This window comes from Struthio camelus, chromosome 5 (genome assembly GCF_040807025.1).
Source record: "Struthio camelus isolate bStrCam1 chromosome 5, bStrCam1.hap1, whole genome shotgun sequence".
NCBI classification, from domain to species: Eukaryota; Metazoa; Chordata; class Aves; order Struthioniformes; family Struthionidae; genus Struthio; species Struthio camelus.
This window is the reverse complement of record NC_090946.1, coordinates 31,264,058-31,279,872: the sequence shown is the minus strand read 5'-3', so window position 1 is coordinate 31,279,872 and position 15,815 is coordinate 31,264,058. Positions and strand designations below refer to the sequence as shown.

Sequence of the window (15,815 nt, the reverse complement as noted above, 5' to 3'; positions counted from 1 at the left end):
TGAGACAAACAATTACAAAACATGCTCTGATACTTTTTCACTGGCATTTAGTTTCAGTCCATGGCATTCCCTCAGAAGTCCAGATTTCTGAGTTTCAGGTTGTTTTTCGAGCCACTCTCTTTTTAGTCTGCGAAGCCTGATTTAATGACACGGTGGGTTTTTCCTGCAGTGAAATTCTGAATTGTAAAGCTCATTGCTCCTTTGTATGCTACAGTATTCCTGCTGGGCCAGATTCTCACGATTCACTAGAGTTATAGGGTTTGCCACTGGTTGAGAACTTGTGCCTGCGTTTCTGGCTACAAAGTAAGGCTTTCTAAAGAAAGCGCACTGGGTTTCTAATTGGTTATGACATCTGGGAACCACAGGTGACACAGGTCTTGCAAATGTGTGACAGAGGCCCAGCATGAAAGGCATGATGAGGGGTGGGAAGGTGAAATGCTGTGATTTCTCCCTTTTGTTATTAATCGTCTTTCATAGTGATGACATATTGAGAATGGAAGTGTTTGACGATGTGTGCGAGTGTTAGAAGATGGAGTATGAGGAGGCATGCTGCTGCTTGGACATCAGCAGGGTTAGCAAGACTGAAATATCTCTGGATCTCCCTGGTCAGACTGTAGTTTAATAAGTATTATGTGAGCTGTCACACTTAGCTTGTTTAAACTGAGAAATCCCAGAAACGGTAGTGGATTGCAAGCACGTCCTGTATTTATTTTTTGGGCAGAAGCAGAGCCGTATAGCATTATTAGCGATAATACATCTCTGCCCTACACAGCGCAAAGACAGGTTTCCTCTGATGGATGATGGAGAGATGGTAACTGAGTCAATGGTAAAGCTGAAATTGGAGCTTGGTGAATTGTGTTGGGTGAGGCAGTGCCTGAGACTCCTCAGAATTTAGGAGCCTATTTATCTGACTGCAGCACACCTTATTTACAGCAACTTAATCTGCTCACAGCAGGCACAAACGGCTCAGCATCCTGTCAGAAATCCTGTCAGAAAATCAGTAGCTGACCAATTGTGAACTTGTCAAAGTGACAAGTGGGCATGCTGACAGAGATGGCATTTGGGTTGTTTTTCATTGAATGAATGCAGTGGTGGAGCGTGGTAGGTGACTCTCAAAAATGAAAAATATTGATGGGAAAATGAAAATGAAGTTTAATTTGAATTTTTCTGACTTAGCATTTTTACTGGACTGTCTCCCTCTTTTTTTTTTTTTTTGACTGAAATTCTTAGATATAGAAAGAGAAATCCATGCAGCGCCCCACGTGAGCGAGAAGTTAATTCAGCTCTTTCGGAATAAAAGTGAATTCACGTTTCTGGCCACCCTGCAGCAGAAGGCGTCGACTTCTGGAGTTATACTGTCCATCCGAGAGTTAGAGCACAGGTAAGAGGAAATTGTTTCTCTCACGTAGCAGCAGTAACGTAAAAGATGCTGAGCACTTGGCAGTCCGTTGTGACTGTGTAGAAATGGTAGATGTAAAATCTGAGATGTAAGTTAAAGCATCTGTCTGTAGTTTGCACTTTGCTACTTTTATTATTATTGTTATAGAAGGAATGCATTATTCATGTGTCCTGGCCTGTAAAAAAAACTTAAGAAACAAAAAAAATCAAAACCAGTCTAGATATAGACACAGTGCGTTTTGGAAGTTACAGACCTTGTAACCAACTTCCTACCAGTTTTTCATGTGTGCTTTGGAGTTTTCTTTTTCATGGAAGTTAAATTTACAGTCTCCCATTTCCTGCTAAACTATGTTTCGTATAGTTTTAAGATAATAGGCTTTTCTGATGTTCAACAATTAAGCTATTCTTAAAACTTGTTTCTGTATGGTGATGTATATGTTTCTTTCCTAGACTGAAATATATTACATGCTTACTTCATGTGTTTCATTTTATTTTCAGTGTAAGGGAAAAAAGATTCTTTTCATTAGATATTACAGTGTCAGACATCAATCTCACGCTCGCTCTTTTAAAAAAAAAAAAAAAAAAGGGTACCTTGTTATAGGCCATAATAATTCTGTTAGTGTTTTGATGTTTCAAAGAGGTTGTTGGACTGCTTGTAACTTTAGGAATGTTTCTTTTTCCTTAATTTCTTAGGGCTTGAAGAACTGTTATATCTACTTGACCTCCTGCCATAATACAAGTAATAGGACATTCTTTGGTTGTTCCTACTTCAAATTGAATAGCCATCATTCTGCAGTGTATCTTTTAGGAAAAAAAAAAGTTGGTAATTAGTATTTAATTTGATTTTGTTAATCCTGTACATATGCCACAACTAAGCCTAATTTCTTAACTTTGTTGAGAAGGTATATGAAGGTGTATAAAGGTACCTGAAGATATGAAGGTATATGGCTTTATTTGGTCAGTGAAAACTTTTTGCCCATGCAACAAGGGAAATGTATGAATAAGGGGATGATTTTGTTACTTCCACACCTAATCATCATGTTTTTCTGTGGCTTTTACTTTCTCTCTTATAGGGCCTTTTCTTTTACTTTATTACTTATTAATTCATTTTCCAGGCCATTTTCTGAATGTATAAAAGATATGTTTTGTATTACATGAGGATTTATCCCTCCATCTCTTCTGTTTTCCTTTTCTCATTCAGTCATTCCTTTCATCATTACATTTCCTCCAAGTTTTTTTTTTAGGCCTTTGGAGTTCTCTGAAGGAGTGGTTAACAGGATCAAAGAGTTTGCCATATTAAGGACTTTTTTTTCCCCTTGAGAAAGAGGACATTGAGGAGAGCCATTGACGAGGAACACTGTTGTAGGGACACTTGCATATATTTGATAAAATCGAAGATCAAGCTAGGTAGGCAGTGGTGATGTAAGGAAAGGTACATGGACTTTTAGAAATGGCATCTACTGAATTTAGCTACCTCAATTCAGTCACAGGCTGGTAGAGAGATGTGCTGTGCAGGAGTAATCTTGACTGAACAAAATGCAGTGCTGATGTCCTTGAAAAGGTAGCCCAAGCAGTTCTTTCCTGTTTGAGAGGGTGGATGCTGCAGTATGGCTTCTTGGCACTGAGGTTATCTCTAGTATTCCAAATCAATGGACATTTGTTTAAATATATATAGAGAGGGAGAGAAAGTTGAAGGCTTGGATGCTGGTCTCGCTTAAATCTAAGTACTGCTATGTAATAGCCAACATAAATTAATTTTATGTTCTTATGTTCAGTAGCTAAAACAGACATGTCCAGTGTTGCTAATGGCTGCTCCTGCTTTAGCACTTTGAATGTCAGATGGATTACTGCAATTTTTCAGACTCGTTGTGTGTCACTTAGAACAGCGGCAGTGTTTCTTTCCCTAGTGTCCTAGGTTGTTACCTAGACCTTGGTAAGGATAGTGCTTTCAAACCTGTAATTCTGTGATGACAGAAATTCTTAAGTGGATGAAAATGGGGAAAATACTTTTAACAGTGGTAAAGAAGAGTAGCGAGCAAAGATTTGGGGCATAAAGCTTTGTAATGCACTGCTGAAGGGTACGCCGATCACATTATGATCGGAGATAATAGTGCTTTTAGCTTGAGGGTTTTTTTTTGATGTTGCTCTAACTGCTGTCTAACTCTACTCTTTAGCTTTGCATGTGAGCTGAGGTGGGTGCAGGCCCTTGGCACACTGGGAAGCTGGGTGACATCCCTTTTTTGTTAAGCCTTTTTCAGCCTTCCTTATGTTTAAGAAAGTAGACAATGCCAAGAGAATAGTGCTGGCAGAGCCTGGAGGACCAAAAAAAAAGGTGAGGGAGGTCAGTAACATTAGTATCTCTGTAATTAGGGATCTAGATTACAAATGAACTGATGCTTTTTTTTGCCTTCGAAGCACCGCTCTCTTACTCATGATGTAGATGCCACAAGGAGAGATGCTTTATTAACAGAGCTTCAGAGAGCAGGTATGAGAAGGCTCCTGCACTGAAGTTAGCTCCTCTTGGTCTACCGTGTAAGAAACATGTCTATCGTGTAAGAAACATCATTACATTTCAACATGATTAAGATTTGTGGGAACACTGTAAGGGTACTTTTATTACCTAACTAGTATAGTTTCGAACTATGGAAAAGCTGAGAACTCTTCGCTTATGAACAGAATAGGAAATACCGTAGTCATGGCGTAGTGATTTTTGACTTTTCAGCATGCCAAAGGTGGCCAAATTAAAAGTTGGAGACTACAGAATATTCAGGAGTTCAGCAACTCTTGAATAAAAGAAGCTGCATTAGTTGCTGGTACAAGAGTTTGTATCTTTGTGTGAGACCTCCTTTTGTTATACACAAAGTCGTATTTGACAAATAGGTTTTATTCTGTGCAATAAAAAGGGATAGATATACACGCATACCAAGTTATATGTACCGGCATAGCTAGTTCAAAAGGCTGTTTCGCATGATATAGCTGAGATGATTGCCATAAGGTTCAAGTGAAAACTTACAGGATAATACAAAGAATGCTTTATTTATATTTCATTTCTGTAGTAAATATTAGCAGGCATTTATTTTCCATTAACAGCATGGAACTCCGAAACCAAGATGTGTAGGATGTTTCAGAAATATGTATGTAAATCAATCGTAAATTTTTATGAATAGCAAAACAAAATCTAATATAAAAGATATCAAAAGAAGATGAATTCAACTTTTCTTGAAGTTAGTCATTCACATATGGAATTTTATTATATTAAATTTTATTATACTAAATGGATATATCACAACACTTAGAAATTAGTCATTAATTTATATCATTTGTTGGTGGACAGGTTTTGTGCTACATAGCAGACATGATATATGTGTCTTTGCTAATATCTTGCTGAATCAGCTTAATGATAAAGATTTTGTTTGCATGCTCCAACTGTATTAATATACAGCTTGGAAAATGGAAAGATTAATTAACACTGATTAAGTCTAATTGTGCAATCTGATAGTATGTGCAGACTGCTTATTTGGTTATCTGGAATATAATGGTAAATCTGCAGATTATCAAGTTTATTTCTAAATTATAGATGACAAAATATAATACAGGATGGACAAACTTGCTACTTGGGAGTAGAGATGAAGAATCTCTTTGGAGAATTACGTGAGGCCTGCTCTTTCTAGGAGAAAGAACCTTTGAGCTATCTTGCTCAAAGCCTTTAACTATTCAAACCTCCAAGAAACTTGCAAAAGCCCGTCAGGATACGGATACTGGAGATCCTGCCTTGCCTCAACAGTGATATAATACAACTTCATTCAGAGTTCTCCGTTTGCTCCTTACGTGCTCTGGTCTCGCATGGTCCAGAGCCTGAGAAAACAGATGGAGTTAGTGTTACCTTTGTGCTGTTTATGCACTGGGTTGGAGGTATATAGATAGCTCCTTCCCTCTGCTGGCCAAGATCAGTATTTGGAGAAATCTGTCAAGCTATCTGTCAAGGATACTCCGTTGCCCAGGTTAACATTCTTTGAAATGTTGGCTGCCACCAAAAGAGCAGCCTATGACATTCTGAGCAGTCTAGGGAACAATTTAAAAACAATTGACTTCTGTAATACTTCCTCGTCTTGTTGGTGAGAAATATTGGCTCCAAATAAAACACTGAAGTCATAACCTCTTCCTATATGTTGTAGGGAAGGAAAGCATTTTTGTACTTGGAATGTAAGTTTTTAGTATTTGGAAACAATGAGTAAGAAACCAGGAAAAGAATGGTGAGAACAGGCCCCTGTTCCTGGTAGCTCCACTAACTTCAAACTTTTTCAAATCATTTACTGCCCAAACTTTCAGTAATGACCTTTAATTTTCATTGCTGGGGATTTTCCTGAAGGTAGGCACCGTTAGGCCACTACTCATGACCTAGGCCTGTTAGACCTAAATTATCAGGAAGGATTCAGTCCAGAACAATTTTTTGCTAAGGTAAATGCATGAACTTCCTCTGAAATCAGATGGGTAGCACCAGTATGCATCACCTGTGATTTTGGTACTTACCTGAAAGGAAATACAGCCTTTCCAGTATACTTATACATAAAGCATCAGTGGTTGGCAACCAAGCTGTCATCTGACTAAGATGTGGGAGGTACTGGGCCTGTGTCAAGCTTCCTAACTGTTCATTGGACAAAATTCCTTTTCACTTTTTGGAAAGTAAACTGTTGCAAAATGTGCAAAAGCAAACTGGTAAGCGGAGGAGCCATGTGTTTCTGGCAAGGAAGTGCTACCCGTAAGAAATAGAATGAAGCCTTTAATTGACCTACTCCTCAAGGTCGTCTTATGTGAATTTTTTAAGGTGTGTGAGTGCTCGGTGGAACTCAGTCATGATTTTTTTCCCCCTGTTGCCTTCCCAAGGAAGTTGTTGTTACTTTTGTTGTTCTTAGAGGTTACTAAAGAGGCAGGATGAAAAAGTCAGTTTTGTAAAGTACCAAGTTGCTTTTTCCTGCCTACTGTTTTGTGTGCCGTGTGTTTCTCATCTCTTTTTGTTTGCTTCGTGTTTGTTAATGGTAACTTTCCACCCATGTCTTGTCGTTCTTTCTGGAGAGTATTTTGAAATGGGAGATCCCACTGTAAGGGAACTAGGGAGTGAGTCTAGGATTGTTTCCAAGCTTTCCTTACGTGGTGCACAAAAAAAATTGTATTTTCTAAGCTTTCTGAAAATTTTTTTATTTAATATTTTTATTCTTACAACCTATGTCTACAAGCTGAACTTCAGAAACTTTATCCCATGCCAGATACTCCCCAAATGTACAAGCTAATTGTGCTGCTATTGTGAAACATTTATCATGTGGAGAATTTGGCCCATCACTGCATAATGGAAAGCCATGTTGATGTAAATATTCAGGAGGATTTTGGTAAATGTGGTGTTAGTGAAAGATTTTTATTCATAGCAACTCAGTTTTGGCAGGGAGGAGAAACAGGGGTGAGACTCTAGTATGTTCTTGAATACATCCCACAGTTACACCACGAACAGCTTCTGAGACTGTTGAAGAGTTGATAGAAAGCTGCATGTCCACAAATTACGGTTGGAAGTCTATTGGGATATAATATGTTTGATTAAAAATACAGAAGGGTAACAAGCTAGTTAAATTAAACTCTGAAACCCAATTAATGAAAAGAAATCTATGCAAGTGACTTCTGACCCTAATTGTAAACCTGAAAAATTGAATTTACTCCTTGTTATGTTTTAGATCATGCTCTCCAACATGTTTATATGCATACTGGATTCTGAGATGCCCAATATGAAAAAAAGGAGAAAAAAAAACTCTGCCAAGTGTAGCCATTAACCTCTTTCTTTTAGGGGAAAGGTCACATCTTCATTAATATTCATATGTAGAATTGCTAAATTGGCAGGTTGTGCAGAGAATATAAAGATCCTGCCTTATTTCACTCCCTCTAAACTGGGTGATGTGGAATATGTGTGGTATCCACACACCTTTTTTTCCGTGTGCAACAAGCAGGTGAGCTTTGTTTCGTCCAGATTTTTTTTTTCTATCTCTCCTTTAAGAGGTTTTTAGAGATGCAAGTGGAAATAGAATGGGGGCCTCCTGACTCTGTCCTCTGGATTCCAGTTGCAAAAGGGGAAAGCAAGGCAGAAACGTTGTATTCTATACGTCTTCCACTGACTTAAACGTTGTGGAAGAAGAGTTGCTGCTTGAGGACCTACCTTCCATCTTGCAGCTCCCTGCTGAGAGCAGGTGTTTTATGTATGGTAGGCTGACAATTGCTGTCTCTCTGAAGCATTAACATGCTGCTGATAACCAGCTGCTGAAACACATTGATTGGACCTTGTTGGCAATTGGAACAGAACGGCTGACAGTCTGAAACTCTTTAAAACTGCATTTGGACAGTGCAGAAATGTTGTGGTCAGCCAGGAGCGGGATGTGAGGGTCCCCCAGGAGCCTTTTCCAACATGCGGAGTTACTCAATTCGCTTGTTTTATGACCCTCTGATATAGGCAAAGCACAGAAATGAAATGTCTCTAACTTACACTGAAAGCAACTTTCTGAAAATGCTGTCCACTGAATTTTGGCTGCTCATTAAGAACCTAACTCTCCTAGTTACGAAGAGGGCTAGATGTTCACAGCGTTTTATTCATAGATGGTCATTTGCTTGGTTGGACATTAGAGTGGGTGCTTATGATGATGTGTCTGGTTTTTAATTTTTTTGTGTGCAGTTTAGCAAACAAGCCTGTGTGCTGCCTTTGCCCTAGGCACTGCCCCCTGAAAGGGAGAGGGGGTTGTTGAGCCTGCCCTATTGACTCCCACCTGTGGAAAGCTGCTAGTGCTTAGGTGGCGCAGATGAGGCAAGGAGGGGAACCAGGCAGCCTGCAGATATGAGTGGAGACAGAGTCCTGAGAGGAGCAGGGATCAAGCATGCAGCTGGGCCTTGAGATAATGGAAAGAAAAAGACTTTTTCTGGGAATGTAGCAGAAATTGTGTGGAATTTGTCATAACTCAAGAAGTCACTGAAAGGTGCTGAATTTGAGAGGAGGATCAGAGGGAAAAAACCCTCCTTGTACAGGCACAACAATTAGGACAGGGTAATTTGTTTTCAAATATTTCAGTTTGTCTCAAGAGGCAGATCTTAGTGGTTTAAAAGGTTATGTTATTCTCCTTTTTTTATTAAAATCTGGTATTTAGAGATTCTGGACTTGGGGATCTGAGTTCTTGCTACTGTGATGAATGTGAGGGAGGGGAGGGCTGCGTGGGGCTGTGCTTTGCCTTGCTAACAGCTCTGTTGGGGCGGGGGGTGTCTCTGACCTGACTGGCAGCTCTAGGCTTCTGCATACCTGCAGTGACCCCTGAGCCAACCTGAGCTTGGGATCAGATGGTTAACCTCAAAAAAATCGGCAGCCCTCAATTCAGAAAGTTCCCAGATGCCGGTGCTTTGTGGACTGCAGATGTCTGCTGGTGCACTGTGGAAGTTAACTTTTGGTCAAGATGTTACAGATGAGTCACAGCAGCTCTTCACAGGCTGCTTCAGAGGGCAACTGCGAATTGCCAAAGAACTTTCTTACTGTAGAGACAGCAGTCGTGTGAGTGTTGGGTCACTTGGTTTAGGGTGGTGATATGTGGAGAAATGATTCTTTTCCTTTCTTTTGTCCTGCTGCTTTTCTGCCAGATTAGCTCCTTGGATTGAAATGCCATATTGCTGCAGAATGGCTAAATCTGATGCGAAGGATGAGGGGGGACTATGCAGGCAGGAGAGCAGAGCCGTTCCTCTCAGTGATGGTTACACTAGACTGCACCCCCTACTGCCAGGTCAACCCCTGCTTTTTTGGAGGGAGTTAAGTATTCCTCCCACTGCTTTGCTGGGTGGTTGTTTCTGGTGGATTCCTACCTTTAGCAGAGATGTCTTGGTTCTTATAGGTGTATGTATCTGTGGTCTTCTAATGGTAGCAGTTAAGGAGTCATGATAGAAGTGAAGGAGTCATGACTTTACCTTACTTTAAGTGATGGACTCTTTTCTGTCTTACTGACTATGCTGCCTCTGAACACTGCTGAGATGCTATGCTGGAGATTTTTAGGTGCAGTGTGATACCACCTAGTCTGTTTAGTATGAACAGGGGAGAGCCTGTGTCTCTTTTTCAGACAATAGGCAGATAGCACCTACAGTGAAGGTGTAGATTTTTAGACATACGAAATGAAAGAAAAAATCGTTAAGCTCATCCTTGCAGCACATACCATGAAAATGAGTAGCTATTTTGAACCAGCTGTGATTCAAGCCGTCTTCTAGCTGGCAGATGAATGCTTCAGTTACTGTTTTTCTTTATATGATCAAAGAAGAAAGTAAATTTGTATTTGGATGACCCTTGCCCAGTTGCAGGTACACAAATGCATATTTTGAGCATCATAAATGCTTAAAGCCTTGCAGCTTGGAATACCCCAGCTGCCATGTACAAGACTAGCAGAATAAAAGATAAATGTTTGTTACAGAAAATGCCACTGTGGAGATTTTTATTGCTAAATGTTCCAGGCTAGGCTAATATAACATGATTCCCATTTTCCTCAGTGCTCTGAATGGAAAAAAAAAAAAAGTTTGTTCAATTGCCTGGGTTTTGTTCCTTTTATTTGAAATAAAAGGATACAAACGGATGAAAGAACTGTGTTTAGGTAAAGCAACGTTACAGTGAAGTTGAACTTCTGGGCTTTTACTTCAGGGGTTTGAAAGAATTGGAGTGTGATTAAATTCAGTGTTTTCCATTTTGGCTTATTTTACGTTTACTCGTATAGGAGGAATACTTTTGGAGTTGTAGAGAATGAAGGAATCTCCATGCAACATATGGCATTCAACTTTTGCAATTTCTTTGGTAGAAAATTAATCTGATTTTCCAGATACCTTCAGTGTCACAGATGATCCTTCTATTCGCTACACCTTTTGTGCTGCCTGATGTCACTGGTTTTGCTCATAAGCTTTTATGATATCAGTACGTAATCTCTGCCACAGCAGCAAGTCTTTAATGCCACACAAACTTGCCCTGTATGATTTTGCTGGGCAGCCTCTCAATCTGTCTGTAGTTAAACTGACTGTAAAAAGTAGCTCTGTATGGTTTGTAAGTATGCATGTGTAGCAAAGGACTAGATCAGTACACCTGAGCGTGTTAGAGCATTTCTTCAAAATTCAGTGTTTGACAATGCTGTAATGCTTCAGAGCTTGGGATCTTACCCTGTCACTTCATAGTAACTAGGGTACAGGAACAGCGCCTGTGGAAGTGACTGAGATATTTGCTTTGAGAGCTGTAACTTGTTCTAGTTTTGCATCCATATAGAACAGTGGTGGCCACTGGCAGGTGAGTGTTTACTTTTGTTTAAAGTCAGATAGTTATTTTGTTTCAGAGATGCTGCTTTTGCTCTGTATAATTTCATTGTCAGTGATGATGGTCTTGGACATAGTCCTGCCAGTCCATCTGCAGAATTTAGCAGAGTGTTACCATTGCATGCTCTTGGCCTGACTTGCTGTCCACCAGGGGAGAGCTAGAAGATCTCAGTTTCTTTTAAGCTGCTGTCCACACTAAACCGCTTGGCACCACAAGCAAAACAGTACTATGTAGTGTGTGCTGCTGTGCACACAGACTCTGTCGGGGTGAAAAGCAATAAAAGGCCAGAAGCATAACGATCTGTGATTCATCACAGAATCTCCGTAGACTGGAAATCCTGACATTTGCATGGTAACAGATGTGGATTCCTTTGCCGTTGTCTCTGAATGCATCAAGGAGTGTTTCTGCAGATGTTAAACGCAACACAGTCTTGCTTGAAGCAGCTTTTATCATAGATATCATTAAATGTTCTGATGCTCTGTTTTCCTAGGATGGTGTCGCGAAATGAAAAAACCGTGCACAGGCTTGTCTGAATAGCCAAATTTGTGCGGTCGCTTCCTGAGTTTCTAGCTGATGACAGCAAATGGGCTGGTCTTTGAACTTTCCTTGAATTTGCTTTGCTTTAAAACAAAATAAAAAATTGTGCTTTGACCAGAACTTTCCTTAAACTTCTGTTCAATAACTGTTTTGAGCAAGTCTGAGTCTTATTATGGCAGTCATTTTTCCAGCAGTTGAGAGAACCGACTTCAGTGTTACTGCGGCATGTGCAAGGTAAACAGTGTTTCCATCCTTGAACTCCTAAGTTTTTGTGACCTTATCCCATGCAATCCCATGCAGCTGCACAAGTGTTTTGACTAGATGGCAACCCCAAGTTTGTATATATTTGCAAGGATGCCATCTGTGCCTGCTGCCTTGCCCTGGGACATCTGTTCAGTATCTGTAAGAGCATCTGCTATAAGTGCTGGTGCTGCTCCTTCAAAGAGGCTGTGGGGCTTCATTTGGCACTTGATCAGGGATGGCGGAAGTTAAAGTCAGTGTGATAGGTCTGCTTTATTTATGTTTGGATTTGATGAAGAGGAAGATTTCCAGAATGAAATGCAAAAAGAAGTTTTGTCTTAATTCTTAGAGCTCCTATTTAAACACTTAATCAGGACTGTGCTTACCAGATGGTGCCCTGTCTTCACTGTGGGCTGTTTTGTTGTCTAATCATAAATGTTAGCATCATAAGATCAGAACAAAAAGTACTATTTACAGTAAAGATATTCAAAAGACTGTATATTCTACAGCTGTTCTTGGAGTCGCGTCTCATCTGGAGCCTGAGAGCCCTTTCTCCTCTGGCCATTTCCACGCAGTGCAACCTGAGAGCAGTATCTTTGAAATGGGGTGTCATTTGTCACATGTTAAGATCACTGCTTTGGTAGCTATGATGAACGCATGAGCATGTATCTTTAACGTGCTAATGGATGTAAGCCAACTCATCTTAGAGAAATACTTTGCTTCCTCCATTTCAGGTGTCTTGCATCTTATTATTTAATGTTGATACTGGCTCTTTCAATTTTGTTGGTCATTACATCCACAGCAGCCATTTATAACTTAGGGTAGGCTTTTGGGCACCTTTTCTCCTGGTCTGGACGTGGAAAGAGTTGTCAAATGCCCAATTGAATCTTCACTATGATTATGTCCAAAAAACCAAAGTTCACTGCTTTTTCAAGTCGGGTGTTATCTTCTTATAACAAGACCCTTATGTGAGGTATATAGGAGTTTCAGATGCTTTCAGAAAGAACCGTAAAGCATCTCGAGCTGACTGTGGAATAATATTGTCCTTCTGTAAAGGGCATTCTATGATTTTAAAGTATCCCAACTTTTTTGATGTGCATAAAATTCATCTGAATTTAGTAGTATGTTTTTGCTTTTTGCTCTCTTATGCTTTGAATGAGACACTGCTGACAGGTCTGTAAAGAGCATTTGAATTCTATAATTGTATAAAAGAAGCCAGCAGTAGCTTACACACTTAATATAAAAATTCTAGTAATGGAAGAATTTCAGCCAAGGTCGTATAATGGTTTGTATTGCAGTTCCGTAAACAGCGTGTTTTCTTAATACATATGTTCTGAGAATTTCATCTGTCAAAATGCGTGCTGCTTTTGATCACCTTTTGTGGAAATAACATGAAAATTTTCCTTGAGAAATAACAACTGAAACAAGAACCCATCACTCAGTGTTAACAAGTCGACAAATGGATTGCTGTCTCAAGTCTCCCTTTCATGGAAAAAGTAATAAGGACAGTGGCAGGGGGCTAACTATAGCAGCGAGTTAACGCACAGATATCTTAGACCTATTCCAGTCATGCTTCATGCAGATGTGATGCAGAAGCAGAACTAGTTGTAATACTTGGTGGTCTCCCAGGGACTGTTGCTATGGATCTCATGGCAATGTTGGAAGTTCACATTTGGCTACTGATGATATATTTATTCAGGCAGTAAAAGTGTGGAAGACCAGCTTTTTTTCTGAGATGCTGCAGTCCTTTGAGGAACCCCGACTTGTTCTGATCCTGGGTTGTCTTCCTCCTAAAATATCAGCAAGAACCTACCCAAAAACCAAAGGTTAGAGATTGCTCCTTTCCTTTCCCTTCCTCTTGTATGGTAGCTTCTGTTACTTTATTTACCTGTCAGTTTATAGTAGATACAAATTTGTGTAGTGGTGTTTCAAATCAAAGATGAGACATTCAAAAAAAATGAAATCTCTTCTTTTCCCTGGCTGTAGAAATTATTTTCTCACAAGTTGACTACTTGCCTAAGCTCATATTTTTCCACTCATCTGTCTTCCATTCCACAATATGCAGATTAGGACTTCAATACACAGCAGGCACATTTATTTCAGGAGAGAGTGGCCTTTATGTTGTTGATGTTTGAAGAGGTTTTCATCCAAATTCTAGAGGAAGGAAGAAAGAAGAGAAGGTGGTTTGCTGTTGAGCATGCCCTTTCCAAATGAATTACGTTCTGTTAGAGGAGACAGCTGCATGTTCTCAGTTGTCTTGGGAATATGGTGGAGCGTGTGTGTAGTCAAGTTCTCAGTGTGAATTCATGCAGTTTCAGTAAAAACAATGGAAAAATGTTGCTTTACACTGTCCTGTATTATTTAAATACTTCAGATAGATTAGCCTAATCCTACGGTTTCTGCTGCTGGGTTTGTGTTGGCTAGAGCATAACTGCTTCTGATTTGCACTGGCTGAAGGGTAGTGAGAAACAGATGCAGGGTTTGTCTGCTGTTATCCTCTGTTTCTGTAACTGACGAGGTAAAACATGGTATTTCATTCAGTTCTGTGGCTCTTAGCAGTGCAAGAGGTATACATGCATAAAAATGCTAGCACTAACTGTTACAGTAAATTTTAACTAGTCGCTTCTGTATTATATGAATTAGTTGGGAGACTGACAATAAACTCAGTACATAGGCAACAAGCAGCTTTAGTTCTGAAGTACCTACTGACAGTAAAACTTCTCAGATGAGAAACTATGTAGTTTGCAGTGTCCTATGCTGTTCAAATAATATAATGTAAATATGATTATGTGTCGGTAAAATACCTAAGTATCTTACTGTAACATAAGTTAACTAACTGTAAGTTAGTTATCAGTAAGATTCGTCTGACCTTTCCAGGGCTAGAATATCACTTTTTTACTAACAAACAAAATATCGTGTAGTAAGTGATTAGTTCTGTGGCTGTAAGGGATTATAAAGAATCACTGCAGGAAGCAATGTGTTTCCCACAACAAGAGCTTGTCTTGCACTCCGGCTCTTAAGCTTCTGTGATCAACCATGTAAATAAATATGTATTTATACATATAGTCTGTGTGTGAGAGAGAGGTACTGGCATGTTATGTAGTTTTCCCTTGTTTTTTTTTTTGAAGTTTTCTGCCTTGCTGCTGCTTATCTGAAGAAGAGAGAAAGTCCTTTAATGACTTCTTTTTGTGCTTTGACAGCAGATGGCAATTATGAAACATTTAACTTTGTAAGTATGACTTCATTGACAGCACTTGTCCTAGTGCTTTCCTGACTTGCAAAATGCCAGCAGCAGCATCTTCTGTATATTGACTGTGCTCCTACTGGGTTATCAACATAAAATAATAAAAAAAAAATCCTCTCCAGATTTCTCATTAGTATAATTTAGATATTTTAAGGGGACTAGGAGGAGGTAGTTAATCAAAATTAACTCTCTCCCTTGCAGAGAACTTCTGTTCCTCTGCCCTCATTTTCCCTTTGCGTGTAGGAAGCAGGCTAAATCCTTCGTAATAGCAGCCTTTCTTACTTCTTCCACTCTATTCTGCATGTATTTTATTTGTACGTGTACCAGCCTTGCTTTTCAGTTTTGGTTTTGCCCTTATCTGCCTGTGACTGTTTTTACTTTGCCCCTGAATCTTTGATTGAGGTGACGCTATAATGCTCATTTGTTGCCTGAAAAATGTGATGGCTGTCTGAACAACAAGGCATTGGCAAGATGGAGGGTTTGATTTTCGTCTTTTTTTTTTTTTTTTTTTTTTTGGAACAAGCTTTATTCTTTTGGCGTGCCCCTTCCCAGTCTCTTGCCAACTTTTGCATACATTCCCAGCTCGTGTTTTATCATATAAGCAAGTTTCTCCCGCAGAACTATTTTTTAATTTTTGTGTTTTAAATAGTTGCCACTTTAGTAGGAAGAACTATTCTTAGTGAAGTGTGCACAGCTCGCATTAAAGCTTGTTTATGCTGCCTGTTGGGCTCTGTGTACATGAGCAGTGTAAAAGGCTCGTGTGAAAATGAAAATCAGCACCTGGAGATTTATTATGCTGTGTTGCATCTGTTTCTTGGAAATGCATTTCATTACTTTGCTCTCCTCTCTTTATCCTGAATTAGCACCCCTCTTTCAACTGACGCATTAAATTGGCGGTGGCCAGGAGGAAAAGAACGCGATGCTGTGACCTTGAAAACAGAGCCGGTCCTTCCAGCCGCAAGGAGGCTGGTTAATGGCCTTACTTTGTTAACAAGGAGGTCCTGTCCTGTGACTGTGCTTTTGCGACAACTGTCTGAAGGTTTTGAT

The 15,815-nt window shown here is 39.7% G+C and overlaps 1 protein-coding gene across 2 annotated transcripts in view; it reads left to right on the top strand.

Moving 5' to 3' along the window:
- NELL1 (neural EGFL like 1) overlaps positions 1-15,815 on the top strand; it is a 290,897-nt gene that overhangs the window by 23,412 nt on the left and 251,670 nt on the right. For both annotated transcript variants that reach the window (XM_068945356.1, XM_068945355.1), the window contains exon 3: positions 1,231-1,381. In XM_068945356.1, coding sequence (XP_068801457.1) covers positions 1,231-1,381 — 151 coding nt within the window. The remainder of the gene's footprint in view (positions 1-1,230; positions 1,382-15,815) is intronic.